We start from the raw sequence: 18,392 nt of genomic DNA on the forward strand, positions 1-18,392 counted from the left end.
CGTCACGAATATATAAAATTGATCAGGAATTTTATTTTCGTTGAATGAATCTGTGTCTCGCTTGAATTAAAAAACTATTTTGTCTTCCCCATTGTTTGTTCCCTTCAAACGTAGTCGCACTTCAATCGCTGCTCCCATAACCCCCACTTGCTGATGTCGGTGACAATTTGCACTGAACCACTTTTCCCCCGAAGCTTCGCGACTTATTTGGATCGACCTTGGCGACACCACGTCACCCTCGCTCTCGGAGCCTGTGTTACCCGCGCGTTCCTTGCCCGCACAAGCTCTCTCCTCCGCTCTAACTGCGCCTTGTTAATCGCTGTAAATCACTTCATGTATGAAAACAGAAAATTCGAGAGGGCTGCCTCGTTGGTGGTAGTGAGCTTCGAACCTGCCCCCCCACTCAAGAGCCGAGTGTCTTGCCCACTGGGCTAAACCGGCGCCTCCTAGGTAGCCGGTTTGTGCACTACGCTTTATGACGTCATGCTACTTGGATCGAAATTTCCATTGCCAAGCAAGACGGGACGAAAGCGGAGACGTCAAAACCACCACGGCTTAATGGAGAGCTTCCCCGTTAGATTCCGTGGCAGTCAGGCAAGGTATAGCATGACGTCGTGGATCTCAGTGCAGCGACCTTGTGCTTTCTAGGAGGCGTAGGCCAAGGGTTTCAACGCGCTCGCGCTTTCCCGCGAGGAGTCCATAACTCGAAGGACTATTCAGCGGCGTTCAATTGGACATTAATGCTTTCGCATTCACAACTCATAAGAAGTGCTTGGTTGTCCAGGAATTTTACTTCTACTCTCGTGTCTTTCTATTCCTTTACCTCCTGACAGGCTAGTCAACTGAATCTTACTCTGGTCGATGAATCAGTACTTCCTTCTCTATCTCTGTTGTGAAACAATTAGGTTTCATTTCCCAGGTTAAAGATCATGGGCCCCCTGGCAACGGAAGACGTGTGTGCACAAGCTAACAGATCATCCATGCGTTTCTTGAAGACCAGTGAGCTCTTGAACCTCTTATAACTGTGTGGTCAACGGGCGTGTGTGTGTACACTAACAGTCTATGATTACTGCTAAAGATCAAATTTTTGTCAACTTTTCTTGGCCCTTCTAGTGTCTGGTGGCTAACTGGTTGAGAGCTTGCTTGTTTATTGACGTTCCCCTTCACACGTATGGCACCTGAGTGTCTTTATCCCCCTACCTCTCTTTTCACCCCGTAATCACATAATCAGATTACTCCACTGTAGGGTATCAAAGAGAGCATTCGCTTGTTTCGAACACCATGCTTTTCCTTTCTTGGCTCTTTGTTGACTCACTCTCAGAGACTGAATGTAAACCTACGATATCTCGGAAAAGCAATGAAGTTCGTTTCTTTGGTAGCAACAGAGCTCACAGCAGTAGTTAAAGCAGGTGGAACTTTTGCACGTGACAAAGAAAAATTGTAGGCCTGACGTCGCTACTGCCTGCGCATTATGGGCATTATGTTTGCTCTCATCTCGGCTCCTCCAGTCAGGCTACAGCTTCGTGAACTTTAGGGATAGGTATGCTACAAAAGAAAGAAAAAGAAGAACGACGGCAGACTTCCATGATTCCTTCGGTTCTCAACTCATTTACTGCGACAACAACTTTCTCCAACCTTGAAGACCACCATTTTTGTTTGCCTGCTTTGTTCTCGGATAATTGTGCTCACCCATTACGGGGAACTGGAGAAGAAGCCAACGGTTATAGGGCGGTTGATTAGGGAGAAGGGGTTCAGTCGTATAGAAATGTTTAATTTAGGTAAGAATAAAAAAAATGGTAGGTGACCCTAATCTTTGACTTAGAGGTGACTCGTAGTGTCACTCGCACCTCAGCGTTGGTGTCCTTTAAATTAACTTTAGGCGAATGCAACGCACGAACCGAACTGGGAGGCAAATGTTTGTCATTAATTAGCCGGTTAAATATCATCCCACCTTCTTTCGTGTGACGCCATTAGTGACGTCATTACTACCGCTTCTACTTCCGGGTTTCCAGGAATTTCGCCAAAGTGCACGTGGCGGGTCTCTAAAGTCTACGATTCTGTGCTTCGGTGTGCGGTAATCAGTGGTTTCTAATTAATTATAACTATTGCGGACACTTCAGTAACTCAACTTGAAACTAAACTTAAGCTCTGATATTGCATTAATTTTGTACCTTACTATTTTTTAATTTTTTTTCTGTTTTATTTTGAATTTCGTGCCCGGTCGTCTCAGCGATTTCTAATTAATTCTAATTATTCCAGACACTTCAGTAACTGAAATTGTAACTACATTTGTGCTCTGATATCATACATGTAATGAAACCCATGAATTTTGTACTGTGCCATTTTTTTTTCTGTTTTCTCTGATTTATTTTGAATTTCGTCCCCGGTCGTCTCAGTGATTTCTAATTAATTATAATTATTGCAGATACTTCAGTAATTCAACTTGTAACAAAACGTATGCTCTGATATCATACGCATAATCGAATTCATAAATTTTGTACTGTTCTGTATTTCCTTTGTTTTTCTGAATTAAATTGAATTTAGTCCCCGATCGTCTCAGTGGTTTCTAATTATAATTATTCCGGACACTTCGGTAACTCAACTTGTAACTAACCTTATGCTCTGATATCATATTTATAATGAAACCCATGAATTTTGTACTGTACTACTTTTCGCAATTTTTATTTATTTATTTTGAATTTCCTCACCGATCGTCTCCGCACGGCAGCCGGGATTCGACAGGGTTTTTTATTTAGCTGCACCAAATTTTAAAAGATTGCATATGGCAGATAGCACAATTCTTACCCTTGATCTAAACTACTCGATGAGGCGCCATTACTTCTACGAGAAATAAAAATGTGCAATTGAATAATTTACGTAATTACGATAATTAACTTTTTAGTTATTTTCTTTACACCACATATTTCAATATACGCCGCCGAGTTCGCACGGCGTATCCACTTGGAACGAATTCTCTGTACAGCACCAGTTCCGAGATATCCATTTTCAAAGTGCCCGTCCAAATGCATTGGTGTTGCAGTTGCTTTTATCTGCACTTATTTCTTCAATTTTCTGCCTTTAAGAATCACATACTGTTAAAAAAACGCGAGAAATATGAAAATTTAATTGTACTCCGGTAGATGGCGCAAGCTGCTACCTCGATGCGAAGAAAACGAGAGCTTCCGCGAGGCTGTTATTTCATTCGTCCAGCCAGCAAAAAACATGGTTGTCTCGCTGCGTGTTGCGCTGACTTTCGCTCCCGCCGATGTCAAGTGAGTCGCTGCCCTCGCGTGCTCCTACTGACGCTTCGCGCTGCTCGCTCCACTCGGCCAGCTGGGTGTGTGCCACGTGTGTTTTCGTAGTCATGTCGAAGATCTTGAGAATGCCGCGTTACGTCCACACGAGGGAACACCTGTCGCGGCTCGGCGCGTCGCCTCAGTTCCTCGGCTTCGCAGTTTGATGGGCCGCGGGCAGCGTAGAGCACGATGGCCCTGCTCTTCTCGCGGCGCCGTCGACCCACTCTTGTTCGTCTCCTCTCGGTGCTAGCAGTCGCCGGGGTCACAGTGCTTTTGCTTCGAAGCCGGACCACTTCCGATGACCACCTCGACGATCGGATCGTCTTCCGAGAACGGCTTTCTCCGAAGTCCGGAGCTGGCGATGACCGTGGAAAGCTGGCTGCCACCGCGAGGGACGCCGAGGTGCAGAAGGCCCAAGCACCGCGCTACCACGGCGACGATAGCCCGCTGCTCCCGAACGTGTACGACCCGGACGAGACTGAATTCTTCGGAAGGTTCATTGAAGACTGGGGCAAGGACGGCGCGGGAGTGAGCCTGAAGGGCTCCGAAAAAGAGAGGGCTGACAAGGAATTCTCGAGAGCTGGCTTCAACGCCTACGTTTGCGACCGCTTACCGTTAAATAGGACGCTGGGTGACCGTCGTCACCGCAGGTAGGATTTGAACTTCGTCACTTCTGTTTAATTGGCGTTCGCGTACATTGAATGATTTCCGGTGAGCGAATTCCGCGATCTTCGCGTTTGCTCTGACGCGCGCGCAACCATTCGAACGTAGGAAAGTAAGTCCAAGAAAATATTTTATTTCGATCGTTCAGCTTCATTCACCGTCCGTTCTCACGTAATATTTTCTCCAATTACGCCATGTGCTATCCATGGGATGAGCGTTTGCTATTTGTTGGCGGTGTAGCTGTGTTGTGTAACTCGAGGAGGTGTAGCGGTACAGGTAATACTAGTACAGTACGTAGCTGTTGCCCGTACGGGAGGCTGTGTCAAATGGCCCGTTGATGATACGTAGTCGTAGTACCTGCGACAGAACGCGACCGCCAGCAGGACACTCGACGCTTCTTGTTGCTACTCGGACTTAATTCTGTATTGTTAGCGTCACCGTTGCGTAACTTGATCGGGATCACCTTGGGCAGGATGTGAGCAAACGCGGCGTCGCTGACACCGTTATCGAATGTCACCTGCCCTGTTTTCCTGCTTCTCTCTTCCGCAGCTGCCGGAGGGCGAACTATGACGTTGAGAGACTCCCCACCGCTTCCGTGGTGATCATTTTTACCGACGAACTCTTCTCGGCGCTCCTGAGAACAGTGTACAGCGTGATAAACCGCACCCCCCGTCGCATGCTGAGGGAAATCATCCTCGTCGATGACAACAGCCAAATTGGTGAGTCCACGTATTACAAGCGGGCGATTTCACATTCGTAACATCTTTTCTGATCTGTTTAGGTCACACTTGCCTATCGAAATTCCTACTGACGTCGTTTTGCTTCCTCTTCACGCGATAAGATTGAACTTAATTATACTTGGTGCGTTTTAGTAATCTTATGCGTAAGTGTGCATGTGTACACATGTGCATTTGAATCAACTGTGGCATCCCTCATAGCCTAGTATATGCAACATTGCAGAGAAAAACTCCATCAGTTATTTTTGTTGCAGGCTGTATGAGGGCATCTGATGTTGCTTGTCTGTGCACATTCGTCAGATGCATTTAGAAAGACTGGCATTACAGGTATCATTGACAGCTGACATTGATAGTTGCTCTTTTCACGTCATAAGCCATTTCTTCGTGTCACAACATGCTGCTATGTAATAACAGATCAAGGTTATGTGGATCAGTGGGTCCAAGGAGCTGTTTGTTCCTTTGTCAGTCATAGAAAACAAGGTAGCACTTCTTGCCTTGCAGTTTTACCGTTCCCATTATCTACAAGAAATGACAAGGTCAACGAACAGCATTTCAGTTAGGCAACACTGACGATCAGGGGGCCACACGCTGTACCGCAAATTCTCTTATTACATCTGCTATATGGGGCACAACCTAAAAGAATGCATTTGAAGAGAGAGAAAAAAGTGCAACCTGTATATGTTTCATTTAACCAGGGGCTGAGTGGCACTGGTGGCAATAAGTGTCCTCTTCCGTGTGTACGGCCAGGGCACAGCAGATATTCAGCATGACTGCTCAGAAAGGCACTATGTCTTCATTTAGCTGAAAGGGAGAGCTTCCAGATTTACATAATGCAAAATAACATTGTGCACAAATATTTAGAACAAGAATGGTTCACAATAACAAAAATTAAAGTTGTGAACCTGGTAAGCCCTAGATGATGTTTGAAGGAAATGCTTTTGTATTCATCATAGTGCATTCTTTAACCTCTACACAAATATGCTTGTGCACAGATGCTTTTGTATCTGCACAAACCCACAAAATTGAGCTGAATAGTGCTGCAGTTTAATTGCCTCTGATCATTATTGTAGTTGGTGCTGTGTTTGCAATGAGAGGTAACATTATGCATGTAACTGAGTGTCTGTGAAATTTGTCTGCTGCATTCATTACCCAAAACTAAAGGTAATTGCCAAAAATTGTGAGGATTTAACTGTATTAAAAAAAATTAAGCAATCGTATTATCTTTCACATTTTCACTCTCTTCTGATGTTATATTGTTTTAAAGTTCGATATTTCCATATTCGAATAGCACAATATTTTGCATAGAGGTGCCATGTGACAGAAAAACATACCGCAAGTTTAAAGCTCTGCTTTAGTTCTTGTGATACAGTTGTCTGTAGCTGGCAATTCTTATACATACAACATGTTGCAGAAATATTTTACACAGAACGCAGGAGACAACATAATGTTCAGTGGTTCTTGAGCATTGTCTACTATCTCAAAGCTTGATGAAACTGAAAATAAGTGCAGTCGGGGAAAAAAATGGAGAGGTGTGCTGTTTGGATGACAGATAGGCAATATTGACATCGCATCTTCTGCGGGAACTGCAAACCATTTTCTGTCTTTTACATGCACAGTTTATAATGAACACCACAAAAAGGATACGCAGTTGTTTTGGAATGGAGTGAAATACACAGCATCAGTTAAGAGGATCACAATGCGTTGTTGACTTGCACTGTGTTGTTTAAATCATTTGTGCCCTAGTGGAGATGGGCACTTAGGCATGTAATTTAGGTGTTAAAGGTAGCTTCTGCGTATTTGTTTTCTTTGTTATTGCACTGTCTCACATTTTGTCACTCTATTTTTTATTCTTATACGCGTTTGCTTCCATGAAGTCATTGGTGTAAAAGAAAAATGATGCGGCCAGGGGGTCTCAGCAACGAGAAGGGGCAGCTTCTGAGGTCAGTTTGCATTTGCTGCTGACACATGACATGGAAGGCAGAGAACGGAGTGGGCATTCATTGCAGGACTTAACGTGGACATTTGTTGTGAACAGACGGGCATTTTACTAGCAATCCATGTATAGCAGCTTGGGCTGTGCAAGATTATATATTGCTTCATTTCAGTTTAGATTTAGACCTTTACTTCTTTCTTTGTTTTCCCTTGCATTTTTTCATTAAGGTGGATCACGGTAATGCATGACATGCTGCAACAGAAACTGCTGATGCTGCAACCAGCACATGAGGCTTAGGAATGGCTATTCATCATTGCTACTATGACAACAAAGTGCATGTATCCCTGCCATATTTAGATGTTCGTTCACATTTTTCGTTCGCCTGGTCACACGACAAGTTCGCTGTACACATACACATTTCTTGTACAGTACAAACAACAGGAAAAGCATGTGTGCTAGTTGCTAGACAATTCAATTTTCTTTGCCTTGCTTTTTTTTTATTATCTTTTCAACCTACTAAAATAAAGACCGATATCTGGGGCTTTATTATTTAAGGATTCTTTTCCTTCGCTTCTATTCATTTCCTGTCACCGACCATCCGCGGTGGTGGCGTAGTGGCTGTGGCGTTTGCTCTGCTAAGCCCGAGGTCGCGGGATCGAATCCCGGCCGCGGCGGCCGCGTTTCGATGGGGGCGAAATGCAGAAAAGCCCATGTACCGTGCATTATGCGCACTTTAAAGAGCCCCAGGTGGTCAAAATTAATCCGGAGTACCCCACTACGACGGGCCTCATAATCTGTTCGTGGTGTTGGCTCGTAACACGCCAGAATTTAAATTTTTGCCTGTCACACACGCGGCGAGTGGCCGATATCCGAGTAACGAAAGCGTGCCGCCATGCAAGCTACATAACAGCGAAAGGTGATAAGAATCTAAAATGTAGAGAATCGTTACAAAGCATGGTCCCTAAATTAAAAAAAAAAAAATTCTGGGATTTTACGTGCCAAAACCACGATCTGATTATGAGGCACGCAGTAAAGGGAACTCCTGAAATTTGGACCAACTGGGCTTCCTTAACGTGCACCCAAATCTATAGCGTGCTCCTAAAACACGGGTGTTTTCGCATTTCGTCCTCATCGAAATGCGGCCGCTGTGGCCGGGATTCGATCCCGCGACCTCGTTATTAGCAGCCCAACACCGTAGCCACTAAGCAACCACAGCGGGTAGCATGGTCCATGTAAGGAAAGGGGTAGTGACGTGCAATGAAACAATTTTGACTGCTCGGCGTTCTTTAATCGGTACCAAAATGACACTGCAGTGTTCGCATTCTGTCTCAAGGGGACACGTACCCGCGACATTGGGCTGAATAGCAGCGCTATGTATACACACATATACAGCCCCTGAGCCACCGTGGCAAATCTCATGCCTTTTGACATGCAGGGAGAAGCGACATTTACACGTAACATCGCGCTCAATATGAGTTGCGACAGGGAGTTCGCCGTACACGGCAGCGGCTATATACGTAGGAAAAATTGATGAAATAAACGCGCCTCCTATTACTGGTATTTAGTTCACTAATTTTTCGTATGTCGGCGCCGTCGTGCAGTCCTTCAGATCTTTGTATATATATATAGATCACTGACTTCGTGTTGTAACTGCGTGATAGTATTTCAAGCGAGAGGAAAAGCTAATATTGGTGCTGACCAGGACGGTGGCGACACAGTTGGATTCTGCTGTGCTTGAAAAGCAAGAGGGTCTCGCATATTGTTTGTTCGGCAGGACGATATGTCGCCGCAACTTGCGCTCGCAGCTGACCCGGGTGGAGAAGAGGAAAGAGGAGAGCGGCCGGAACCAACTTCTAAGCTCACGCGGCAGGCATCTAGTAAAGGAGGCATTGCTCTGAAAGTACGTCGGGCAGACTTTCTCGTGCCTGCGGCGCTGGTGCTGAGTCAGTCATCGTCACCGGCAGCCTTTCAGCCACCTGCGTTCAACCGCGGTTGCTAAGGCACTCTGCCTTCTAGATTTTCAATATATGCAGCTCTGGCTCTGTTGCGGTCGCTACTGCTCCCACAATCACAGATGTTGTTATTTACAACATCTGTGATGTTATTTACGAGGTACATCGCCGTCAGGCGCGAGGAAGCTATGATCCGCCACGACTGACTTAGCGCGAGTGCCGCAGGTGCGAGACAGTCTGTCCGACACAGCGGTCGCCAAATCGGGCGTCAGTGTCCGCTGCTTCACCTATTTTACCGCGCCGGCATTGAGCGACTGAGCGTAAACAAACTCGACCCCACTCCGCAATGCCGGCACGCCCAACGCTTATAATACTTGGCACGCCTAGGGACAAATGCCTACAAGAAACCTCCTCCGTAGCTATGCTCCGTAGTGCACAACACATTACATAAACTTTGTATGACTTTGAGATTGAAGCGCGGTTTACCACCAGAGTACGCATTCCTCTGCAATTCTATTCCCGATTTAGCGCCAGAGAATAATTATTTATTCATTCTTAGAACAGCATTAACAACTATGCATGTACTTAATAAAAATACTCAAGTATTTATGCAAATAAATATTTTGTAGTGGGAGAAAGTTTTGCGCCTTTGAGAGTAATTCTACATACAAGTGTCGTCTGCTACGACGCCTGCTCACTGCGAATGCGAGACTTTTCTCGCAGACGACAGGCACTTGCGAACTCTCTCGGTCTTTCGAAAGGCTGCATCGGCTGTCACGATTGCTGAACCTGTAAGCACATCTTCTGGAGTGCTAGCTATGACGCTTTTCGCCTCTTGCGAGCATGCTTCGCAATATTTTATATTGACGTACCGCTTCTGAAGCATGCACCAGCAGCTGTTATAGCATGGCTTTGCACTTTCACATTTTGCGACAACACACTACAGCCAGGAAGCAGCAACCAGCAAGTTTGTGTTCTCAAATGCCCTGAAACACAGATCTATATGAGCACATAAACGAGCAATGCGCAATGAAGCCCTCAATAAAATTTGATTGTCAAGCCGCTAGAAGTACAACTGTCTGTCGTGTGTCAGTTTTTGCTCTTCTGAAGTTTCATAAAGCACGTAACGCTACAGCGCCAGCCTAACGCACTTAACAAACCAAGGTCAAAACGGTCAAAACACGTTCTTTCAACGTTTACGATGCACTCGCTTTCTCGTCAGGGCTTCGACACCACACCTCAACACAAACATCGTCCCAGCTGCTGGCACAGCGCGCTGTCGCCACTTCGAGCAACAGAACAAAATCAGAGAGCTTCGCGTCGCACTGTCCCACTACGGGTTACAGCAGTTGCGCTTGGAGCGAAACCAAAACTCCCAAAAAATACCTGCAGACTAGTTCGCCAGTCAACAAAATACCAATCCGTAGCCTTTACTTCCCATCATTCCCTTGATGGTTGAACGATAGCAGCGCCAGATTTCCCTCCATAGTTATGGTAATATGAAACTCTCTGGCCGCAGAGAGTTGTCCTCGAGTATAGACAAACTTGGGATGCTTTAATACATAGTATGCACGTGACGTCACATCCGCTGCTGTTGTCTGCTTCCGCTACCTTCCGCCATCTTGGGGTACCTTATTAACAGGCGCGCGCATAGGCCTATACATAGTTTCTCACTATAACACCTAGAGAGAAATCTGGCGCCACCGTCTATGGGAGTTTCTTAAGGGGCGCTGTGCCGTCATGGGAATGACGGTATATGTGTTGCGAGGCTTGTGTTGACTGGTGTTGTAAGAGGCTTCGTCTAAAACGTGGATACGGCTACACAAATAACGCGTTCTCAAAGTAAGATCTTCATAAATTGTTTCCATTCACGCATATGACATCCTTACTCACCTACAATGTATAACCAAGCGAAGAAAAGCAAGAACAGACGACCAACTGTTTCAAAGTGAACGCGAATCTTGTCGTCTGTCCTCCAACTTTAGCGGCCCGCTGATACTTTTTACGTAACATATAGTCGTACACGCAATAACACGTTCTCATAGTTAAACAAAAGAAGCTTTCGCGTAATAATAAGGCTAAAACAGCTTTTCACGTGCTGTTTTAGTAGAAAGTGAATCATTGTGACAGACGGAACAGTACTTGCTAAGAGCGTCTTCAAGGTGTCCTGTCTCTCCGAGAACGATGACAATCCGAAGTCACAATATACCGGCATTCCCATGCATACCACAGCGCAGCAGCGCCAGATTTCCCTCTAGGAAATGTAGTGAGAAACTCTATGGGCCTATATATAGGTTCCCCAACATGGCGCTGCCGTAAACCGGAAGTCGCGGAGTATCATTGAATGACGTACGTGCATACTATGTATAGGTGCGTTACGTCATGTTAATATTTCTTGTAGTGTTCCAGAAAACGCCTACATTATATAAAGTTCACTCGATAGGTTTAGAGACGTTGGGGCAAACTTCACTGAACATTTAGCGACTCATTTGTCTCACTTTAGTGACACGCTCGGAAAAAGTTGACAACACTGCACCTGACTTACCGTTGGTCATTGTTTACCCCTTCTCTTCCACCCATTCCCATATCAAGTATCAGAGGTCGTTTGAGGCCCTTCTAAACTGGTTTCAATATTGGAACAGGGCGTCTTTTTAATAGTTATGGTTTTCCAGATTCCTTGTGCGTCGAGTGGTTTTTCAAACCACACACTGCGCCAAACATTTTGGTGGTGATGGTATTGTGTTGTTGCTTCGCATGTATCAGATTTTGTTGAACAGTAAGCAGTGTGTCGGTGTCGGGAAAAATTCGTTAAAGAAAGCCCATTTCGCCAGCATAAAGAATCTATTGATTTCAAAAGTAAGAAATTCACTATTTTTTTTAATGGCCTGTGGCAACATTGGCGTTGAGTGTAAGCTATGCTCTGGCACCGAGACAGTCTTTGAGGTCGATCCGACGACGCTGTGACGTGGCGAGACATATTGCGCGAGGACACGCGTGCAATCTGTTATTGCGCTATACTATATGCTGTATATAATTGGCTGACGCCAGTGGTGGCCTTCGCTGCAGAACGTTGTGAAACAGCCCGCTCTAAAGTTGGTTTCGGAACGTCCATGCTGCGGTATTTATTCCAAATTAGAACCGCCGAAGTACATGGCTTTTCGAGGTCAAGGACGCGGCGGCCGCATTCTGGGGAAAGTGAAATGCAAGAGCGCGCGTGAACCGATAAAAGGTGTAGCCTTCCGCTAGGACGCCTCTGTAGGTTTGTTTTTTCTTTCAACGATAAGCTTTCCCTGCGAATCCTCATCGGACTTTGCTGCTGCTGCTGCCTTGCTGAATAGCTCTCATAAATTTGAATTGAGTGCCCCTCGGATGGGATGGGGGGTGCGGGGGGGTAGTGATCAAACCTCGGTCCTCCAGCGCAGCAACCCGGTGCTCTAAACATTAGGCCACTGCAGCACTTCTATCGGGGCAACGCCAACTAGCTTTTTGAGAAGATCGCCGCGTGTGCTCAAGAGCACAACCGAGCAGATGCGAAGGGGCCACTTTTGGACATCTTGTGACGTGGTTGATGTGCCGGGCCGGCGACACACGAGTGGGCAGATGAGGTGAGGAAAGACAGGGCTGTGTTTGTTGACGCATTAGTAGTGAGGGCGTGAAGCAGATATGAACGTGGTAGCCACAAAATCCATGGCTCCTTCAACTACTGATTCAGAACACTTACCAAGAGATTCAGAGACGTAACATACGTCAGCCATCCAGCTGTGACGTATAGATGCGGTCGTCACTCGTGCGTGGACGCATCGAGCGTAACGACCAAACTCGCCGTGCATCGTTTCGCTATCGCTTGTTGTCACTTCCACTTTTAACACGTCTTTGCAATCTTCCGAAAGGCTCTTGTGAGTCGTCTGACACCGCTGTAGGTAGCTTATCGTCGCCTTCTTTGACATAGGCTTTGCCGATGTTTACCGTTTGGTGTTGGCTTGGCAAGTCTTCCGATAAGTCCTTCTCAGAGTGCACTGCTACCGTTGTTGGTTTCAGGGGTTGTCGACTTGTAACCTGCACATCTACAGTGGGCTGAACAGAAACGTGCTTTCTCTTTCTTTTTCCCGAGTGTGGTGTTGGTGGGTGTTCACGTGTTCACTCACACTAGTGTTCACGTGTAGGAAGGGGTTCGATGCTCGACCGCATAAAGCTCACCACCATCAGTGGCCTCGAGTGAAGTGATTTCCCGGGCCCCCGCAGTTCTTGGTCTTGCCTCAAGTTCTCAGCTGCCAGGTTACAACATCGATGCGAGCGCAACTCCTCTCAAAGCGACGGGAAAGCGAGCGATGCGTGGCAGTCACTAGTAAAGAACGCATTGACGGCTACACTCTTAGAAAAATGTTCGTAAAATGGTATTAACTCCTTCGCTCACTAATACTTTATATATGTTGCTAGATTTACACTGTCCTCCTATAGTATCGCGAGGGACCGATAATTGATGTGGATCTTCGTAAATGCAACTAACCTCAGTTCAACCTGCGATGTGTTTTCCCGTGTAATGACAATCTTAAGGCTTTAACTAATATGGCTTACAATTTCTTGAATGATGCTGAGTGAGCAAACCTGTGAACCACAGCCATCAACAGGCTTGTTTAAATCACCGTTGCCGTCGTAGAGCCAGACGAAGCCAGATCAAGTAACCAAAGCGTGCCACCATTTTATTTGTTTTGCTAGTTGGTTCACATCGCAGCCATTATGACTCTATTTTCGAGCCCTCTAGGAATACCTGACAGAAAGTACGTTTCGGCCATTTGGCTTTACCGCAAGGAGTGTGTCTGGCTTAAGTCGGACACTACTAACCATCATGCAGAAGGTGATCGACATCACTACTATGGAAAAGTCAACTTAGAAATTCACCCTGAAAGGCTTGGAGCCTGTGTCCAACTTAGCAGTTGCTTAGCTACAATAACTTGCAGCTAAGGAGATTCCATTATTTTTCAGTGTATGTGTACGAATAAGGTTTGTTTGCCCCTCCTTGAGTCTTGGCCTTCGGCATCCTTGAAATCCTTCTAGTGTCCTTGAACTTTGGGTCACATTTTCTGTGCGATCCGTGTATGTTAGCAATTGTACTTGTTTCTTTTTTAAGAGTATATACTTGTGCCGCAGGCCCTCGTGGTGATGCCGTGTGGTTTGCAGAGGTGTAGTTTTGCTGCTGTGATGTTTGTTTCGAGATGACGCGCATTTCAGGTGAACGCTGAGCGCTTGCGTGCACCGGCTGGCATTGCTTTAATAACCGAGCATATGTGCCGGGTTATTAACTAACTGGATATATTTCTGTCTGGCTCTCGCAAAGTGCCTTGAAGCGTTACTCATGTATTTAAATGATATCTTTGAAAAAAAAAAATAATAAGCAACGCCGGCCACAGCGCACTAAGCAACAGAAAGAACAACGCGGGTCGAGGGTACTTTGGGGATTGTGTTGTACGACATCGGTGATGCATGCAAATGGCCACACGCTTTAGCTGCAATTCTCCCCCCTTAGAGAGTTTTGTCTGAGGAGGAGATAAAGACAAGATGAATATGATAAAGGTCACTTGTATGTCGAGCGTTTGTTCGGCCAATAGCATTACAGTTCTTTGTCCATGCGAATTCGCTTTGCCGCTTTCAATCGCAAAGTCGATTGCGGCGCGTTGACAGTACCAACCAGCAGGTGATCGCTCATAAATGGAACAATGCTGGTACCGAATCTAACGGGTTATAGTTCTCCCACTCTGGGCGAGTAGATAGTGTTGAATCATGTAAGAATAACTATATTAATAATTATATATAATTTCTTGGGTTTTACGTGCCAAAACCATAATCTGATTATGAGACATGCCGTAGTGGGGGACTCCGGATTAATTTTGGCTACCTGGGGTTCTTTAACGTGGGCCCAATGCACGGTACACGGGTGGTTTTTTTTTCTTTATTTTTTTTTATTTCGCGCCCGTCGAAATGCGGCTGCCGCTGCCGGGATTTGATCCCGCGACCTCGTGCTTAGCAGCGTAACGCCAAGGCCATTAAGCAACCCCGGTGGGTCAGGTGTCCAAATCCACGGCGCGGTGACTGGTCTCTCTCAGAAACTGACGCAAATCTCAAAGGCCATGCTATTGCGGATTCTATTCGACGGAAGTGTTTGCGGAGCCGGAAGCTCGTAATTGCTGCCATGTTATGTGCATTGCCTATTACCAGAAAAACGCAGTATTTGCTGAGCGTTTATGCTCAGCAAATATGATATAAACGTTTGCCATCCGGAAATGAAAATTGCAAGCTGTCAGGCTGCATCACCTGAGCGCTTTCAGTTTGAAAGAACTTCGTCGATGAATTCAAAAGATCGATCCCAACACCTGGGCGCTGTTTTAGCGGAACCCTTTACCTATGCTGCTTTGACAGTTGCTGTCAGTTTGACAAACACCGCGTATTCTGGGCGGTAGCGAGTGAGAGTAAATGAAACGGCGGCTGATGGTGATGCCGCCACGCGCACTCCCTCACATATACATATTGTTGCTGTACGTTGATCAAACAGTAATCAAACACCGTTGTTGTCTTTTTCTTAAGTTCTTAATGAGTATGCCGTTCCGTCGGGATATATATACATATATATTATGTAGCTTTAGGTATAATAGCTTCCCTCGTGCATGCACATGTCACCTTCGTAAGTCTCGTCTGTAGCAACAAGTGGTTGGCCGTGTATACCTTTATGATTTTGGGTTCTTCTAGCTGTTCTGTACAGTGAGATGTCTGTTCGCCAAGCCTGTATATACTACAGGCTGGGCGTGACGTCATGCAGCCGTGATTTCGGCGTGGGCATCACGCGCCGGGAATGCGCCCTAAATATGTTTCGTGTGCCGTGCCGCCTTAGAGAGCTCCCGCGCTAATAGTCTTCTATTGGCGTTTGAGAGCTGCTGTTAAAATGGCCTACCTAAAGTAGCCTGTGTAAGTAGCCGCCTTGAAATGAGCCAGTGTGGTCGTGCAACGGCCGATCACCAGAATGACTTCGTTGTAGTAGCTGTCGGGAAGCATGGGCGCGATTAATTTATGACACAGCGATGGTTGAGCTTATTCGTCGAGCCCTTCTGTGACTCCAAAGTGTACTTCCTATCAGCCTAAATTAAAACGCGAACAATTCCGAAACTACTACTGCCGCGACATTCCGTATCCAAGTTCACCTTCATTTGTAACAATTCAGACCCCAAAACGCACACTTCGGACTACTCCATGCTTAGAAAGCGGCTACACTGTATAGAGCGATCGTACTTTGCACTTTGCATGTCATTACGCGTAACTGGCGTTCTGATCAGTTATTTTTTGTTGGCATTTCAATTTGTGCTGATGGTACCTCCATCGCGTCGATACAGGGGATCTTCTGCATATGCGCAGTGTGCAGCTCTTTGCGTCGCTAAGTACGTCGCTAAGTACGTCGCTATAGTCTACGATGCCGCTGCGTTTGCTGACGTCATGGCGGCGCGTTTTTTGTGCCGGCGTCGTTAATCGATCGCGCTCGCGAAGTCTGGAATGGTGTAAAGCGGTCGCTCTGTACATCGACTCGTGCATGTCCGGCCCCGTTCGTCTGGAATGCGTTCCAGCGTCGGACAAGCTTTTCGAGCGCCGTGCGGATTCCCCTTTACCGCATTGCACAACATTATATGCTGTCTCCATGGCAAAAAAAGAAGAAGAAAAAAAAAACGAAAAAGAGAGGCTGCGCTCGGCCACCGGTCCTCCTCGTGCCCGGAATGCTAAGCGGGCCCGTTGAGTCTGTGGCCTTGACTCGAGCACAGATGTCGCACACTATATACCTGCAGCTGCGCGCCGCTGTAAAGCGCGCGTTACACCATTGCACCCGTGGGCCTTCATTATCTCTCCTCTATTCTTTTTTTTTGTTCTCCCCTATTGTACGCGCCTTCCTCGTTTGGCTTTTGTGCGGGAGCAGCGGCAGTGTCACCGGACGACGTCACTAACCGCGCCTGCCTTTAATTTTTTCGCATGGGGGTCCGTTTGAAGTGAGATGCCGTTATAGGCGCCGCAGAGAATTGCGTCGCGAACGCGCGCAGGCGGCCTCCTTTTGCGTCAGGTTGGGGTTGCGCAAAAGGCTCTCCTATTTGGATGGCGACGTGCAACGTCGCGCAACCCTCCCCCCCCCCCCCCCACCCCCTTTTTTTTTGTACGTGTGCGAAAGGATGGGAGGGGTGAAAGGTTCCTAGAGTGCAGACACCGTGATTGTCTCATTCAGCGTAAATGTCCGAGCTGTTGTTTCGTTGCAGACCATGAGCTCTCCTTACCAAAGATTTGGCCTAGCCCAATGTTGTCTCTTAGCTACGCTGACCTGACGAGAACAGGCGCGTTGAGCGTCGAGAAAACGAACAATGCACCCCCCCCCCCCCCCCCCGCAATCCCGTCTTTGCCACTCTCTCCAGTGGATGGCGGTGGGAAGGAGGGAAGCGGCAAGAAGCTACGGCGGGATTAAACTTTATGCCCTGACTAGAACTAAAAGGCGATTCTGTCTTCTACAATAGAAAGATAAAGCGTTAGCGATTCCTTTGTGCACGGGAGTAACCGATTGTCCTATATTTAGCTCGAGCTGTTGGAACCCGCCATCTGGAGTTACATTAACTGTAACTGGCGCATGCGGAGTAAACGTATGCCATTTGGGTGCGCGAGAAAATACGAGACAAGCCGTTACTCGCTGACAAAGGAAGTTACGATGGACTCTGTCTTTAACGCGGGAAGAACGGCTGTCTTTCAGAGTGTATTTGTCGCCGCAGGTAACGCTACAGCGTAATATAGAGCAGCGTAACAATTTGAAGCGATGGAAGTTTAAAAAAAATGCAAATACTGGAAAAAGTTTCACGTAAGCACAAACGAAACTGCCAGTTTTGTAAGGATTATTAAAAAGCGCGAACTGGACACAGACATAAAAATGGCTGCAAGAATCAAAAGTTGCAAGTATAGTGCCTGTGTGCGTGTGGTTCTTTTTTGTATGTCTGTGTCTAGTTCGCACTTTTTCAATCGACCTTATGAACACCAACGTGTCCAAACTGCCACTCCAGTTTCGTCTCTTTTGCACCTTCTCGAGCTGTGGCTGAAATTCTGGTGCCGATGCTGTCAGTGTCTTCGCTGTCCTCATTGTCACTTACAGGCCATAGCACTGCCTGGACGAGTTGTATTCGCAATGACAACTGTTCAAAATGTGGCCCTCTCTGAAGGTGTAACATTTCACGGGGCTGCTGGCAATGCTACTAAAAAATAACGATGGTTTTACGACAGCGATGTCAAAACAGGGAAGGAAGAGCGTTTTCCACCAGCTTACGCACTTCAAGATATTGTAGGATGCAATCAGTTGGTCCAGTTTATCGACGCCGCGGGAATCGCAACATTAAAACTGTGCTGTCAGCTCGTTTCATGTTGTCAGGACGTGTCTGATGGCAGCGCGCGCAGTGGTCGTCTTGTACACTACGTGTCTGCGTCCATGGTCTTCGAGACCGCACCGGCGTACCTTAGCGAAATGTGAGCGGGAGATCTCGGAGGCCACGCTGTGTCTGCCCAGCGAATTGCAACACGTTATCATGTCAAAACCACCTGACACTACCATAATACATCAGGCGATGTAATGTCGCCCTGTCGTGCTGCTGGTGGGCGGATCACGTGCCGATCCGTCGTGATTACATTTAGCTCACTTTCTCTTCGGATGAGGCAAAGAGCGAAGGTATACTGCACTTTCGCGATTACGTGCATAATTCCGTTCGCGCGCAGTCGCGTCAAAAATTACAATTTCGCCGTAAAAGCCAAATCA

At 46.6% G+C, this 18,392-nt stretch overlaps 1 protein-coding gene across 1 annotated transcript in view; it reads left to right on the forward strand.

Annotated features, from left to right (window-relative positions):
- The first annotated feature begins 3,083 nt into the window (after positions 1 to 3,083).
- The window catches only part of LOC126542200 (polypeptide N-acetylgalactosaminyltransferase 1-like), a 53,462-nt gene continuing 38,153 nt past the window's right edge, over positions 3,084 to 18,392 (forward strand). Inside the window, exons 1-2 of the mRNA XM_050189155.3 lie at positions 3,084 to 3,946; positions 4,509 to 4,678. Coding sequence (XP_050045112.2) covers positions 3,486 to 3,946; positions 4,509 to 4,678 — 631 coding nt within the window. The 5' untranslated portion in view covers positions 3,084 to 3,485. The remainder of the gene's footprint in view (positions 3,947 to 4,508; positions 4,679 to 18,392) is intronic.

Source organism: Dermacentor andersoni, chromosome 2 (assembly GCF_023375885.2).
Source record: "Dermacentor andersoni chromosome 2, qqDerAnde1_hic_scaffold, whole genome shotgun sequence".
In the NCBI taxonomy this organism is placed as follows: domain Eukaryota; kingdom Metazoa; phylum Arthropoda; class Arachnida; order Ixodida; family Ixodidae; genus Dermacentor; species Dermacentor andersoni.